Genomic DNA, 17,415 nt, shown 5'->3' with positions numbered 1-17,415 from the left:
GTCTTTATTGCATCACATTGTTTGCACAAATCACCTCAGATATCATCACTTAGGATGATTATACACACACATCACCTCAGATATCATCACTTAGGATGATGATGATACACACACATCACCTCGGATATCATCACTTAGGATGATGATACACACACATCACCCCAGATATCATCACTTAGGATGATGATACACACACATCACCTCAGATATCATCACTTAGGATGATGATACACACACATCACCCCAGATATCATCACTTAGGATGATGATACACACACATCACCTCAGATATCATCACTTAGGATGATGATACACACACATCACCTCAGATATCATCACTTAGGATGATGATACACACACATCACCTCAGATATCATCACTTAGGATGATGATACACACACCTCACCTCAGATATCATCACTTAGGATGATGATACACACACATCACCTCAGATATCATCACTTAGGATGATGATACACACACCTCACCTCAGATATCATCACTTAGGATGATGATACACACACCTCACCTCAGATATCATCACTTAGGATGATGATACACACACATCACCTCAGATATCATCACTTAGGATGATGATACACACACCTCACCTCAGATATCATCACTTAGGATGATGATACACACACATCACCTCAGATATCACTTAGGATGATGATACACACACCTCACCTCAGATATCATCACTTAGGATGATGATACACACACCTCACCTCAGATATCATCACTTAGGATGATGATACACACACCTCACCTCAGATATCATCACTTAGGATGATGATACACACACATCACCTCAGATATCATCACTTAGGATGATGATACACACACATCACCTCAGATATCATCACTTAGGATGATGATACACACACATCACCTCAGATATCATCACTTAGGATGATGATACACACACATCACCTCAGATATCATCACTTAGGATGATGATACACACACATCACCTCAGATATCATCACTTAGGATGATGATACACACACCTCACCTCAGATATCATCACTTAGGATGATGATACACACACATCACCTCAGATATCATCACTTAGGATGATGATACACACACCTCACCTCAGATATCATCACTTAGGATGATGATACACACACATCACCTCAGATATCATCACTTAGGATGATGATACACACACATCACCTCAGATATCATCACTTAGGATGGTGATACACACACATCACCTCAGATTTCATCACTTAGGATGATGATACACACACCTCACCTCAGATATCATCACTTAGGATGATGATACACACACCTCACCTCAGATATCATCACTTAGGATGATGATACACACACATCACCTCAGATATCATCACTTAGGATGATGATACACACACATCACCTCAGATATCATCACTTGGCATGATGATACACACGCCTCACCTCAGATATCATCACTTAGGATGATGATACACACACATCACCTCAGATATCATCACTTAGGATGATGATACACACACATCACCGCAGATATCATCACTTAGGATGATGATACACACACCTCACCTCAGATATCATCACTTAGGATGATGATACACACACATCACCTCAGATATCATCACTTAGGATGATGATACACACACATCACCTCAGATATCATCACTTAGGATGATGATACACACACATCACCTCAGATATCATCACTTAGGATGATGATACACACACATCACCTCAGATATCATCACTTAGGATGATGATACACACACATCACCTCAGATATCATCACTTAGGATGATGATACACACACATCACCTCAGATATCATCACTTAGGATGATGATACACACACATCACCTCAGATATCATCACTTAGGATGATGATACACACACATCACCTCAGATATCATCACTTAGGATGATGATACACACACATCACCTCAGATATCATCACTTGGCATGATGATACACACGCCTCACCTCAGATATCATCACTTAGGATGATGATACACACACATCACCTCAGATATCATCACTTAGGATGATGATACACACACATCACCGCAGATATCATCACTTAGGATGATGATACACACACCTCACCTCAGATATCATCACTTAGGATGATGATACACACACATCACCTCAGATATCATCACTTAGGATGATGATACACACACATCACCTCAGATATCATCACTTAGGATGATGATACACACACATCACCTCAGATATCATCACTTAGGATGATGATACACACACATCACCTCAGATATCAGCAGCAGCAGGCCCAGAAGGAGACTCAGCAGGTGCAGCAGGCCCAGAAGGAGACTCAGCAGGTGCAGCAGACCCAGAAGGAGACTCAGCAGGTGCAGCAGGCCCAGAAGGAGACTCAGCAGGTGCAGCAGGCCCAGAAGGAGACTCAGCAGGTGCAGCAGGCCCAGAAGGAGACTCAGCAGGTGCAGCAGGCCCAGAAGGAGACTCAGCAGGTGCAGCAGGTTCAGAAGGAGACTCAGCAGGTGCAGCAGACCCAGAAGGAGACTCAGCAGGTGCAGCAGGTTCAGAAGGAGACTCAGCAGGTGCAGCAGACCCAGAAGGAGACTCAGCAGGTGCAGCAGACCCAGAAGGAGACTCAGCAGGTGCAGCAGGCCCAGAAGGAGACTCAGCAGGTGCAGCAGGTTCAGAAGGAGACTCAGCAGGTGCAGCAGACCCAGAAGGAGACTCAGCAGGTGCAGCAGGCCCAGAAGGAGACTCAGCAGGTGCAGCAGGTTCAGAAGGAGACTCAGCAGGTGCAGCAGACCCAGAAGGAGACTCAGCAGGTGCAGCAGGCCCAGAAGGAGACTCAGCAGGTGCAGCAGGCCCAGAAGGAGACTCAGCAGGTGCAGCAGGCCCAGAAGGAGACTCAGCAGGTGCAGCAGGTTCAGAAGGAGACTCAGCAGGTGCAGCAGACCCAGAAGGAGACTCAGCAGGTGCAGCAGGTTCAGAAGGAGACTCAGCAGGTGCAGCAGACCCAGAAGGAGACTCAGCAGGTGCAGCAGACCCAGAAGGAGACTCAGCAGGTGCAGCAGGCCCAGAAGGAGACTCAGCAGGTGCAGCAGGTTCAGAAGGAGACTCAGCAGGTGCAGCAGACCCAGAAGGAGACTCAGCAGGTGCAGCAGGCCCAGAAGGAGACTCAGCAGGTGCAGCAGGTTCAGAAGGAGACTCAGCAGGTGCAGCAGACCCAGAAGGAGACTCAGCAGGTGCAGCAGGCCCAGAAGGAGACTCAGCAGGTGCAGCAGGCCCAGAAGGAGACTCAGCAGGTGCAGCAGGCCCAGAAAGAGATTCAGCAAAAATCCCTGCACAAAAGGCCCATCAACCACTTTTCACTGCATGTGTCATCAAATATGGAGTCTCACATTCTCTTCTTCAAAGATCATGGAGGTCATGAGTTAGATACAAACAAAATGTTCAAATAAAAAGAGCAGGAACAGGAACAAGAACAGGAACAGGATCAGGAGCAGGAACAGGAACAAGGTGGGATACTGGAAGCAGGACTTGTGGACTTTGCATGTGTAAGTCACATGGTGATCAATATATTGACACATTGCAATATTGATCAATGAAGGACTCACCCTCATATTTTGATCCCATTCAGAGTTGATTGAACACGGTTCTGGTTCCAGGTTCCATGTTCCAGGTTCCAGGTTCCATGTTCCATGTTCCAGAGTGGAACTACACAGCTGCCTTTCAAAAGTCTTTTTAACAATGGGCTCCACTCCAGGAATATTTCCAACTGATTTATCCATCCAGAATCAGAACAAATAGGATTCTTTTTCAGCACCCGACCTTTGACCTATGTGTCGCTTAGCTGTGGTGTAGCTGCCAACTGCTAGCTCCTCCTAGCCTCTGGCCTACCATGTTTACTGGGCTGGACTTGAAATTTCTCACACAGCTCCTCAAAACACCCATACACTGTGCCTTCAGGTTGTCTAGCTCACACACACACACACACACACACACACACACACACACACACACACACACACACACACACACACACACACACACACACACACACACACTTTTATGCCGTTGACTAGCGCGTGTGTAAAAATAATTAAATCGTTTAGAAAAAAACATGGCTGCCATCATTCAAAACTTCTAACTTACTTAATATGGAGCCTATCTCCGCTACAATCGGGCGGAAGGCGGGGTACACCCTGGACAAGTCGCCACCTCATCACAGGGCCAACACAGATAGACAGACGACATTCACACACTGGGGACCTTTTGGTGTTGACAATCAACCTATCCCCAGGTGCATGTCTTTGGAGGTGGGAGGGGCCTATCCCCAGGTGCATGTCTTTGGAGGTGGGAGGGGCCTATCCCCAGGTGCATGTCTTTGGAGGTGGGAGGGGCCTATCCCCAGGTGCATGTCTTTGGAGGTGGGAGGGGCCTATCCCCAGGTGCATGTCTTTGGAGGTGGGAGGGGCTTATCCCCAGGTGCATGTCTTTGGAGGTGGGAGGGGCCTATCCCCAGGTGCATGTCTTTGGAGGTGGGAGGGGCCTATCCCCAGGTGCATGTCTTTGGAGGTGGGAGGGGCCTATCCCCAGGTGCATGTTTTTGGAGGTGGGAGGGGCTTATCCCCAGGTGCATGTCTTTGGAGGTGGGAGGGGCCTATCCTCAGGTGCATGTCTTTGGAAGTGGGAGGGGCCTATCCCCAGGTGCATGTCTTTGGAGGTGGGAAGAAGCCGGAGGGAGCCCACGCATTCACGGTGAGAACATGCAAACTCCAAAAAGAAAGGTCCCGAGCCCGGGATTGAACCCAGGACTACTCAGGACCTTCGTATTGTGAGGCAGATGCACTAACCCCTCCCCCACCGTGCTGCCCATATTTAAATATATTTCCACATATATACATATACATGTATACGGAATATATATGTATATTTCTACAGTTGTGTAATTAACTAATGTCTTTAACTGATTTAAACAAGGACGGGGCGAGGGTCACCACTTTGTCAACAAATGCCTGAGCAAATTGTTTAAGAACAACATTTCTCAACAAGGAATTTAGGGATTTCACCATCTACGCTTCGTAATATCATCAAAAGGTTGAGAGAATGTGGAGAAATCACCGCACGTAAGCCATGATGTTACGCACCATCCATCCCTCGGGCGCAACTGCATCAAAAAGCCACATCAGCGTGTAAAGGATATCGCCACATGGAACACTTCAGAAAACCACTGTCGCTAAATACAGTTGGTCGCTTCACCTGTAAGTGCAAGTTAAAACTCTACTATGCAAAGCCAAAGCCATTTATCAACAACACCCAGAAACACTTTGCTGTGCCTGTGCTCATCTAAGATGGACTGATGCAAAGAGGACAAGAACCAGCCGGACTGTTCTAGGGTGAAAGTGTAAAAGTCAGCATGTGTGATGGTATGGGGGTGTATTAGTGAACAAGACATAGGTAACTTACACATGTGTGATGGTATGGGGGTGTATTAGTGAACAAGACATGGGTAACTTACACATGTGTGATGGTATGGGGGTGTATTAGTGAACAAGGCATGGGTAACTTACACATGTGTGATGGTATGGGGGTGTATTAGTGAACAAGGCATGGGTAACTTACACATGTGTGATGGTATGGGGGTGTATTAGTGAACAAGGCATGGGTAACTTACACATGTGTGATGGTATGGGGGTGTATTAGTGAACAAGACATGGGTAACTTACACATGTGTGATGGTATGGGGGTGTATTAGTGAACAAGGCATGGGTAACTTACACATGTGTGATGGTATGGGGGTGCATTAGTGAACAAGGCATGGGTAACTTACACATGTGTGATGGTATGGGGTTGTATTAGTGAACAAGGCATGGGTAACTTACACATGTGTGATGGTATGGGGGTGTATTAGTGAACAAGGCATGGGTAACTTACACATATGTGATGGTATGGGGGTGTATTAGTGAACAAGGCATGGGTAACTTACACATGTGTGATGGTATGGGGGTGTATTAGTGAACAAGGCATGGGTAACTTACACATGTGTGATGGTATGGGGGTGTATTAGTGAACAAGGCATGGGTAACTTACACATGTGTGATGTATGGGGGTGTATTAGTGAACAAGACATGGGTAACTTACACATGTGTGATGGTATGGGGGTGTATTAGTGAACAAGACATGACTAACTTACACATGTGTGACAGTATGGGGGTGTATTAGTGAACAAGGCATGGGTAACTTACACATGTGTGATGGTATGGGGGTGTATTAGTGAACAAGGCATGGGTAACTTACACATGTGTGATGGTATGGGGGTGTATTAGTGAACAAGGCATGGGTAACTTACACATGTGTGATGGTATGGGGGTGTATTAGTGAACAAGGCATGGGTAACTTACACATGTGTGATGGTATGGGGGTGTATTAGTGAACAAGGCATGGGTAACTTACACATCTGTGAAGGCACCATTCATGCTGAAAGGTACATACAGCTTTTGGAGCAACATATGTTGCCATCGTTATAATGGACGCCCCTGCTTATTTCAGCAAGACAATGCCAAGCCCCGTGGCTTCATAGTAAAAGAGTGCGGGTACTAGACTGGCCTGCCTGTAGTCCAGACATTGAGAATGTGTGAAGGCTAAAATATGAGGCAGGAGACTGTTGAACAACTTAAGCTGTACATCAAGCAAGAATGGGAAAGAATTCCACTTCAAAAATGTGTCTCCTCACTTCCCAAACCTGCACTGAGTGTTGTTCAAAGGAAAGGCCATGTAACACACTGGTAAACATGCCTTTTTTGCCATGTGTTGCTGCCATTACATTCTAACTTCATGATTATTTGCATAAAACTAACCAAGTTTGTCAGTGTGAAAATGAAATATCTTGTCTTTGCAGTCTATTCAATTGAATATAAGTTGAAAAGGATTTGTTGTATTCTCTTTTTATTTAGCATTTACACAACTTGACAACGTCACCGCTTTTGTACATATATACATACATATATATATACATATACAGTATATGCATGTATAGATATATACATATGCATGTATTATTACATTTTGGAAAAGAAAGAACATCTATTTTTCAAATATGAATGTGGGCTGCCATTAATTCTAAGAAATGTCCTGGTGAGCGACTGTATCTCTGGCCATCTTCATCCTGCCTCCTCTACCTCTAGTAGCTGCTTGCCCAGCACAGGCAGAGCATACTGAGTACCGAGTACTGAGTACTAAGTGCTAAGTGCATGGTGCTGCGAGACCATGGAGACTGTAGGAGGGGATGGGAGAGAACAAGGACTCCAATAGGAGGACAGAAATAGGCACATGAGGAGGAGGGAGGCAGGTGAATGTGATGCTTTGTGTGGAGCAAATGGATGAAATACTCTTGCTAAGTTTTGTCAAAGGCGTGTTGAGAGGCGTACCTTTGATGCCAGCAGGCTAACCTTTAGGGTCGTGTGGGCCGATTGACCTTACAGACAGACTGACCCCACCAAGCAGCACCAAAACCTACAAGATACAAGAAAAAAAAGCCCAACATGTGAATTCCATGTGTAAATGGAGGTGTGGCGCATGCCAGAGTGCTGATGTAACCCCACGGGCCAATCAGAAAGAAGATGTAACCCCACGGGCCAATCAGAAAGAAGATGTAACCCCACGGGCCAATCAGAAAGAAGATGTAACCCCACGGGCCAATCAGAAAGAAGATGTAACCCCACGGGCCAATCAGAAAGAAGATGTAACCCCACATGCCAATCAGAAAGAAGATGTAACCCCACGGGCCAATCAGAAAGAAGATGTAACCCCACGGGCCAATCAGAAAGAAGATGTAACCCCCAAGGGCCAATCAGAAAGAAGATGTAACCCCATGGGCCAATCAGAAAGAAGATGTAACCCCACGGGCCAATCAGAAAGAAGATGTAACCCCATGGGCCAATCAGAAAGAAAATGTAACCCCACATGCCAATCAGAAAGAAGATGTAACCCCATGGGCCAATCAGAAAGAAGATGTAACCCCACGGGCCAATCAGAAAGAAGATGTAACCCCATGGGCCAATCAGAAAGAAGATGTAACCCCATGGGCCAATCAGAAAGAAAATGTAACCCCACATGCCAATCAGAAAGAAGATGTAACCCCATGGGCCAATCAGAAAGAAGATGTAACCCCACGGGCCAATCAGAAAGAAGATGTAACCCCACATGCCAATCAGAGAGAAGATGTAACCCCACGGGCCAATCAGAAAGAAGATGTAACCCCACGGGCCAATCAGAAAGAAGATGTAACCCCCACGGGCCAATCAGAAAGAAGATGTAACCCCATGGGCCAATCAGAAAGAAGATGTAACCCCACGGGCCAATCAGAAAGAAAATGTAACCCTACGGGCCAATCAGAAAGAAGATGTAAGCCCACGGGCCAATCAGAAAGAAGATGTAACCCCACGGGCCAATCAGAAAGAAGATGTAACCCCACGGGCCAATCAGAAAGAAGATGTAACCCCACGGGCCAATCAGAAAGAAGATGTAACCCCACGGGCCAATCAGAAAGAAAATGTAACCCCACATGCCAATCAGAAAGAAGATGTAACCCCACGGGCCAATCAGAAAGAAGATGTAACCCCACAGGTCAATCAGAAAGAAGATGTAACCCCACATGCCAATCAGAAAGAAAATGTAACCCCACGGGCCAATCAGAAAGAAGATGTAACCCCACAGGTCAATCAGAAAGAAGATGTAACCCCACATGCCAATCAGAAAGAAGATGTAACCCCACGGGCCAATCAGAGAGAAGATGTAACCCCACGGGCCAATCAGAAAGAAGATGTAACCCCACATGCCAATCAGAAAGAAGATGTAACCCCACGGGCCAATCAGAAAGAAAATGTAACCCCACGGGCCAATCAGAAAGAAAATGTAACCCCACATGCCAATCAGAAAGAAGATGTAACCCCACGGGCCAATCAGAGAGAAGATGTAACCCCACGGGCCAATCAGAAAGAAGATGTAACCCCACATGCCAATCAGAAAGAAGATGTAACCCCACGGGCCAATCAGAAAGAAGATGTAACCCCACGGGCCAATCAGAAAGAAGATGTAACCCCATGGGCCAATCAGAAAGAAGATGTAACCCCATGGGCCAATCAGAAAGAAGATGTAACCCCACATGCCAATCAGAAAGAAGATGTAACCCCCACATGCCAATCAGAGAGAAGATGTAACCCCACGGGCCAATCAGAAAGAAAATGTAACCCCACAGGTCAATCAGAAAGAAGATGTAACCCCACGGGCCAATCAGAAAGAAGATGTAACCCCACGGGCCAATCAGAGAGAAGATGTAACCCCCACAGGTCAATCAGAAAGAAGATGTAACCCCACGGGCCAATCAGAGAGAAGATGTAACCCCCACAGGTCAATCAGAAAGAAGATGTAACCCCATGGGCCAATCAGAAAGAAGATGTAACCCCACAGGCCAATCAGAAAGAAGATGTAACCCCACGGGCCAATCAGAGAGAAGATGTAACCCCCACAGGTCAATCAGAAAGAAGATGTAACCCCATGGGCCAATCAGAAAGAAGATGTAACCCCACATGCCAATCAGAAAGAAGATGTAACCCCATGGGCCAATCAGAAAGAAGATGTAACCCCACGGGCCAATCAGAAAGAAAATGTAACCCCCCAGGTCAATCAGAAAGAAGATGTAACCCCACATGCCAATCAGAAAGAAGATGTAACCCCACGGGCCAATCAGAAAGAAGATGTAACCCCATGGGCCAATCAGAAAGAAGATGTAACCCCACATGCCAATCAGAAAGAAGATGTAACCCCATGGGCCAATCAGAAAGAAGATGTAACCCCACATGCCAATCAGAAAGAAGATGTAACCCCACATGCCAATCAGAAAGAAAATGTAACCCCCACATGCCAATCAGAAAGAAGATGTAACCCCACGGGCCAATCAGAAAGAAGATGTAACCCCACATGCCAATCAGAAAGAAGATGTAACCCCACGGGCCAATCAGAAAGAAAATGTAACCCCACGGGCCAATCAGAAAGAAGATGTAACCCCACATGCCAATCAGAAAGAAGATGTAACCCCACGGGCCAATCAGAAAGAAGATGTAACCCCACGGGCCAATCAGAAAGAAAATGTAACCCCACAGGTCAATCAGAAAGAAGATGTAACCCCACATGCCAATCAGAAAGAAGATGTAACCCCACGGGCCAATCAGAAAGAAGATGTAACCCCATGGGCCAATCAGAAAGAAGATGTAACCCCACATGCCAATCAGAAAGAAGATGTAACCCCATGGGCCAATCAGAAAGAAGATGTAACCCCACATGCCAATCAGAAAGAAGATGTAACCCCACATGCCAATCAGAAAGAAAATGTAACCCCCACATGCCAATCAGAAAGAAGATGTAACCCCACGGGCCAATCAGAAAGAAGATGTAACCCCACGGGCCAATCAGAAAGAAAATGTAACCCCACATGCCAATCAGAAAGAAGATGTAACCCCACGGGCCAATCAGAAAGAAAATGTAACCCCACGGGCCAATCAGAAAGAAGATGTAACCCCACGGGCCAATCAGAAAGAAGATGTAACCCCACGGGCCAATCAGAAAGAAGATGTAACCCCACGGGCCAATCAGAAAGAAGATGTAACCCCACGGGCCAATCAGAAAGAAGATGTAACCCCACGGGCCAATCAGAAAGAAAATGTAACCCTACGGGCCAATCAGAAAGAAGATGTAACCCCACGGGCCAATCAGAAAGAAGATGTAACCCCCACGGGCCAATCAGAAAGAAAATGTAACCCCACGGGCCAATCAGAAAGAAGATGTAACCCCACAGGTCAATCAGAAAGAAGATGTAACCCCACGGGCCAATCAGAAAGAAGATGTAACCCCACGGGCCAATCAGAAAGAAAATGTAACCCCACATGCCAATCAGAAAGAAGATGTAACCCCACGGGCCAATCAGAAAGAAAATGTAACCCCACATGCCAATCAGAAAGAAGATGTAACCCCACGGGCCAATCAGAATGAAAATGTAACCCCACGGGCCAATCAGAAAGAAGATGTAACCCCGCGGGCCAATCAGAAAGAAGATGTAACCCCACGGGCCAATCAGAAAGAAGATGTAACCCCACGGGCCAATCAGAAAGAAGATGTAACCCCACATGCCAATCAGAAAGAAGATGTAACCCCACGGGCCAATCAGAAAGAAGATGTAACCCCCACGGGCCAATCAGAAAGAAGATGTAACCCCACGGGCCAATCAGAAAGAAGATGTAACCCCCACGGGCCAATCAGAAAGAAGATGTAACCCCATGGGCCAATCAGAAAGAAGATGTAACCCCACGGGCCAATCAGAACACATACACCATGTGTTGCCTTCACCAGAACAATTATATAAGGCTTTTAAATTTTGCGGCTCCAGAATATTTTTTGTGTGTATTTTTGCTCCAATATGGCTCTTTCAACATTTTGGGTTGCCGACCCCTGCTCTAGTGACTCAAAGGGCTTTACATAGCGAAAGCCAATATCTAAATTCCATTTAAAGCCGGGTGGGTCAAGTGTCTTGTCTAAGGACACAACGGCAGTGACTAGGAAGGCAGAAGCGGGAATCGAACCTGGAACCCTGAAGTTCTTTTCATTACTTTCATGCATTTTGTGTCAGGCGTGGACTTTGGGGTGTTTGTTTTTTCCCGAGATGCAAGTCAAGTTGGATCAGACGTGGCTTGGATGTAAATACATGATTTTATTTGAACTCTAACAGAAGGTACAAAACAAAAGGGCGCGCACAAAGGCGGAGAACAAACTTGACGAACGAAACAAAAACTAGCACTTGGGCAAAAAACTCTATGAACCCATCTTCTTCCGCTTATCCGAGGTCGGGTCGCGGGGGCAACAACCTAAGCAGGGAAACCCAGACTTCCCTTTCCCCAGCCATTTCGGGGGATCCCGAGGCGTTCCCAGGACAGCCGGGAGACATAGTCTTCCCAACGTATCCTGGGTCTTCCCCGTGGCCTCCTACCGGTTGGACGTGCCCTAAACACCTCCCTAGGGAGGCGTTCGGGTGGCATCCTGACCAGATGCCCGAACCACCTCATCTGGCTCCTCTCCATGTGAAGGAGCAGCGGCTTTACTTTGAGTTCCTCCCGGATGGCAGAGCTTCTCACCCTATCTCTAAGGGAGAGACCTGGAAACTCATTTGGGCCGCTTGTACCCGTGATCTTATCCTTCCGGTCATGACCCAAAGCTCATGACCATAGGTGAGGATGGGAACGTATATCGACCGGTAAATTGAGAGCTTTGCCTTCCGGCTCAGCTCCTTCTTCACCACAACGGATCGGTACAACGTCCGCATTACTGAAGACGCCGCACCGATCCGCCTGTCGATCTCACAAACATGAACATGAAACAAATAAACACTTATCTTGACAAGAATGCACAAAACTCACGTGGCAAGAAAGGAGCAGCAAGAAAACGATGGCAGCATGAAAATGGCATGAGTAGTAAGGATATCAGATAGCACAGGTGTCCAAGGGGCAAGGTCGCCAGGCCGACTGCCTGGCAATTGCAAGCTTAAATAATACTGACCTGATTAGTGCGAAACGTGAGACAGGTGAAACTAATGAGTAGTCAAGGAAACAAAACAAGCACGAGTGCACAAAAAGAGTCGGAGAAACAAAAACACGATCAACAGACATGACATCTTGAAACTCCAGAAAATAATCCTCACATGAGCCTCACTGAAATGTAAACAAACTTAAATGATTTGATGTATATTTGGGGGGATGTTTCATTATTTAAATGCATATTTGGCTCCCAAAAAAAAAAAAAAAAATTATGAAAAAAAATGTTAAAATAAAAGCAAACACTTTATTAGAAGAAAAAAAAATCCAATACATTTGATAAATGTTGCTGCACTTTTTATACTTTTCAAAACCAAACTTTAAAATACGTTGCATGTTAGTGACGTGCAGCCAGGGAAATATTGATCACTCTCTATTGGATGCTTTGTGGGTCATGTGACACAGCTTGGACACCCTCGCCCTGGTGCACTTCCACAGTGGGGGAGGGGGGGGGGTGGGCTTGTCTTTTTGTGAGTGGGAGTGGGCTTGTGCTTCTCCTGGACAACAGCTGCTGTGCAGAGAGGAAGAGGAGGAAGAGGAGGAGGAGGAGGAGGAGGGCTGAGTGAGGCGGTGCGTGTCTTCAGTCCACGCCAGTCTTCCTCGCGGACCATCTAATCCTCGCAGCAGAAGACACACAAGGATTCCTTTTTTCTTTCATCCTCCGACACTGCTGCTCGTCCTCACCCCGCCTCCCTTTTTTTTTACCCTTTGTCCTCCTCCTTTGTCCCCCCCCCCCCCGTCCCCCCTCGTCCCGCCCCCGCCCCCTCCTCAGCCCCTGCATCCACCTCAGCGAGAGAAGGCGCCCTCGTCATCCTGCAGCCGGTAAGCTAGCGCCGCTCCTTCATCCACGCAGGGAGGTGATGGACACGGGCTGGTCCTCCTCTCCTGCATCCATGCAGGGAGGTGATGGACACGGGCTGGTCCTCCTCTCCTGCATCCATGCAGGGAGGTGATGGACACAGGCTGGTCCTCCTCTCCTGCATCCACGCAGGGAGGTGATGGACACAGGCTGGTCCTCCTCTCCTGCATCCATGCAGGGAGGTGATGGACACGGGCTGGTCCTCCTCTCCTGCATCCACGCAGGGAGGTGATGGACACGGGCTGGTCCTCCTCTCCTGCATCCATGCAGGGAGGTGATGGACACAGGCTGGTCCTCCTCTCCTGCATCCATGCAGGGAGGTGATGGACACAGGCTGGTCCTCCTCTCCTGCATCCATGCAGGGAGGTGATGGACACAGGCTGGTCCTCCTCTCCTTCATCCATGCAGGGAGGTGATGGACACGGGTTGGTCCTCCTCTCCTGCATCCATGCAGGGAGGTGATGGACACGGGCTGGTCCTCCTCTCCTGCATCCATGCAGGGAGGTGATGGACACAGGCTGGTCCTCTTCTCCTGCATCCATGCAGGGAGGTGATGGACACGGGCTGGTCCTCCTCTCCTGCATCCATGCAGGGAGGTGATGGACACGGGCTGGTCCTCCTCTCCTGCATCCATGCAGGGAGGTGATGGACACGGGCTGGTCTTCCTCTCCTGCATCCATGCAGGGAGGTGATGGACACAGGCTGGTCCTCCTCTCCTGCATGCATGCAGGGAGGTGATGGACACGGGCTGGTCCTCCTCTCCTGCATCCACGCAGGGAGGTGATGGACACAGGCTGGTCCTCCTCTCCTGCATCCATGCAGGGAGGTGATGGACACAGGCTGGTCCTCCTCTCCTGCATCCATGCATGGAGGTGATGGACACGGGCTGGTCCTCCTCTCCTGCATCCATGCAGGGAGGTGATGGACACGGGCTGGTCCTCCTCTCCTGCATCCATGCAGGGAGGTGATGGACACGGGCTGGTCCTCCTCTCCTGCATCCATGCAGGGAGGTGATGGACACGGGCTGGTCCTCCTCTCCTGCATCCACGCAGGGAGGTGATGGACACGGGCTGGTCCTCCTCTCCTGCATCCATGCAGGGAGGTGATGGACACGGACTGGTCCTCCTCTCCTGCATCCATGCAGGGAGGTGATGGACACGGGCTGGTCCTCCTCTCCTGCATCCACGCAGGGAGGTGATGGACACAGGCTGGTCCTCCTCTCCTGCATCCACGCAGGGAGGTGATGGACACAGGCTGGTCCTCCTCTCCTGCATCCATGCAGGGAGGTGATGGACACGGGCTGGTCCTCCTCTCCTGCATCCATGCAGGGAGGTGATGGACACAGGCTGGTCCTCCTCTCCTGTATCCACGCAGGGAGGTGATGGACACGGGCTGGTCCTCCTCTCATTGTGCCGCGTCTCGGTCATGACTGGCAGGCTGCAGCCATCAAAGAATGTTCTCTTCCCACGCTGCGTGGGTGACCTGGCCGCGTGCATGGGTGGTAAACAAAAGCATTGCTAATGGAGGGAGGAGGGAGGGGGGAGGAGGGATGACTGAATGAGTGAAATTGCGCTTTTAGCTCAGGTGACACGTCTGCGATGACCAGGATGTCCGCTATCGGTTCCTGTTATCGCAGTCTCCATGACAACCCGGCTCAGGTGTCCCGCCAAAGACAAGGAGCGCCGTCATGTTGGGTCCAGGAGGAAATATCCCCCCACCCCCCTTCATTTTGACTCCACTGTTGCTAGGACACGCCCTCTCTACGTCACCACGTCTCATTGGCTGGCAGAGATGATGCAAGACTCCCTCACCCCAAATCTGTCCTGAGCGCCCATAGAAACATCACCAAGATCATCATTTTCCTCTTTCCTTGTCCATCACAAGATCATCCCATTTATTTGTGTTCCTCTCAGTCCGCCGTAGAAACATCACCCCTTCATATTCTTCCTTGTCCATCACAAGATCATCACATTTATTTGTGTTCCTCTCGGTCCGCCATAGAAACATCACCCCTTCATTTTCTTCCTTGTCCATCACAAGATCATCACATTTATTTGTGTTCCTCTCAGTCCGCCATAGAAACATCACCCCTTCATTTTCTTCCTTGTCCATCACAAGATCATCACATTTATTTGTGTTCCACTTGGTCCGCCATAGAAACATCACCCCTTCATTTTCTTCCTTGTCCATCACAAGATCATCACATTAATTTGTGTTCCTCTCGGTCCGCTATAAAAACATCACCCCTTCATATTCTTCCTTGTCCATCACAAGATCATCACATTAATTTGTGTTCCTCTCGGTCCGCTATAAAAACATCACCCCTTCATATTCTTCCTTGTCCATCACAAGATCATCACATTTATTTGTGTTCCACTTGGTCCGCCATGGAAACATCACCCCTTCATTTTCTTCCTTGTCCATCACAAGATCATCACATTTATTTGTGTTCCACTTGGTCCGCCATAGAAACATCACCCCTTCATTTTCTTCCTTGTCCATCACAAGATCATCACATTTATTTGTGTTCCACTTGGTCCGCCATAGAAACATCACCCCTTCATTTTCTTCCTTGTCCATCACAAGATCATCATATTTATTTGTGTTCCTCTCGGTCCGCCATAGAAACATCACCCCTTCATTTTCTTCCTTGTCCATCACAAGATCATCACATTTATTTGTGTTCCACTTGGTCCCCCATAGAAACATCACCCCTTCATTTTCTTCCTTGTCCATCACAAGATCATCACATTTATTTGTGTTCCACTTGGTCCGCCATAGAAACATCACCCCTTCATTTTCTTCCTTGTCCATCACAAGATCATCACATTTATTTGTGTTCCACTTGGTCCGCCATAGAAACATCACCCCTTCATTTTCTTCCTTGTCCATCACAAGATCATCACATTTATTTGTGTTCCTCTCGGTCCGCCATAGAAACATCACCCCTTCATATTCTTCCTTGTCCATCACAAGATCATCCCATTTATTTGTGTTCCTCTCAGTCCGCCGTAGAAACATCACCCCTTCATATTCTTCCTTGTCCATCACAAGATCATCACATTTATTTGTGTTCCTCTCGGTCCGCCATAGAAACATCACCCCTTCATTTTCTTCCTTGTCCATCACAAGATCATCACATTTATTTGTGTTCCTCTCAGTCCGCCATAGAAACATCACCCCTTCATTTTCTTCCTTGTCCATCACAAGATCATCACATTTATTTGTGTTCCACTTGGTCCGCCATAGAAACATCACCCCTTCATTTTCTTCCTTGTCCATCACAAGATCATCACATTAATTTGTGTTCCTCTCGGTCCGCTATAAAAACATCACCCCTTCATATTCTTCCTTGTCCATCACAAGATCATCACATTAATTTGTGTTCCTCTCGGTCCGCTATAAAAACATCACCCCTTCATATTCTTCCTTGTCCATCACAAGATCATCACATTTATTTGTGTTCCACTTGGTCCGCCATGGAAACATCACCCCTTCATTTTCTTCCTTGTCCATCACAAGATCATCACATTTATTTGTGTTCCACTTGGTCCGCCATAGAAACATCACCCCTTCATTTTCTTCCTTGTCCATCACAAGATCATCACATTTATTTGTGTTCCACTTGGTCCGCCATAGAAACATCACCCCTTCATTTTCTTCCTTGTCCATCACAAGATCATCATATTTATTTGTGTTCCTCTCGGTCCGCCATAGAAACATCACCCCTTCATTTTCTTCCTTGTCCATCACAAGATCATCACATTTATTTGTGTTCCACTTGGTCCCCCATAGAAACATCACCCCTTCATTTTCTTCCTTGTCCATCACAAGATCATCACATTTATTTGTGTTCCACTTGGTCCGCCATAGAAACATCACCCCTTCATTTTCTTCCTTGTCCATCACAAGATCATCACATTTATTTGTGTTCCACTTG

The 17,415-nt window shown here is 47.5% G+C and overlaps 3 protein-coding genes across 3 annotated transcripts in view; 2 read left to right on the top strand and 1 right to left on the bottom strand.

Moving 5' to 3' along the window:
• Window positions 1–2,230: 2,230 nt before the first annotated feature.
• On the top strand, window positions 2,231–13,178 carry LOC133539528 (putative uncharacterized protein DDB_G0271606). Its single transcript, XM_061881505.1, has 2 exons — window positions 2,231–3,408; window positions 13,022–13,178. Exons 1-2 carry the CDS (start codon window positions 2,231–2,233, stop codon window positions 13,176–13,178), a joined length of 1,335 nt encoding a protein of 444 aa, XP_061737489.1.
• The window catches only part of fam49al (family with sequence similarity 49 member A, like), a 35,707-nt gene continuing 31,421 nt past the window's right edge, over window positions 13,130–17,415 (top strand). The window contains exon 1 of the mRNA XM_061882672.1: window positions 13,130–13,438. The gene's annotated coding sequence lies outside the window, so the exon portion shown is untranslated. The remainder of the gene's footprint in view (window positions 13,439–17,415) is intronic.
• Window positions 13,403–14,971, bottom strand: LOC133539527 (putative protein CRIPAK). The gene has a single exon (XM_061881504.1). The coding sequence runs from the start codon at window positions 14,969–14,971 to the stop codon at window positions 13,403–13,405; it is 1,569 nt and encodes a 522-aa protein (XP_061737488.1).

This window comes from Nerophis ophidion, linkage group LG21, assembly GCF_033978795.1.
Source record: "Nerophis ophidion isolate RoL-2023_Sa linkage group LG21, RoL_Noph_v1.0, whole genome shotgun sequence".
Taxonomy (NCBI): domain Eukaryota; kingdom Metazoa; phylum Chordata; class Actinopteri; order Syngnathiformes; family Syngnathidae; genus Nerophis; species Nerophis ophidion.
Note: the sequence above shows the minus strand (reverse complement) of the source record. Positions and strands in the feature narration are given on the sequence as shown.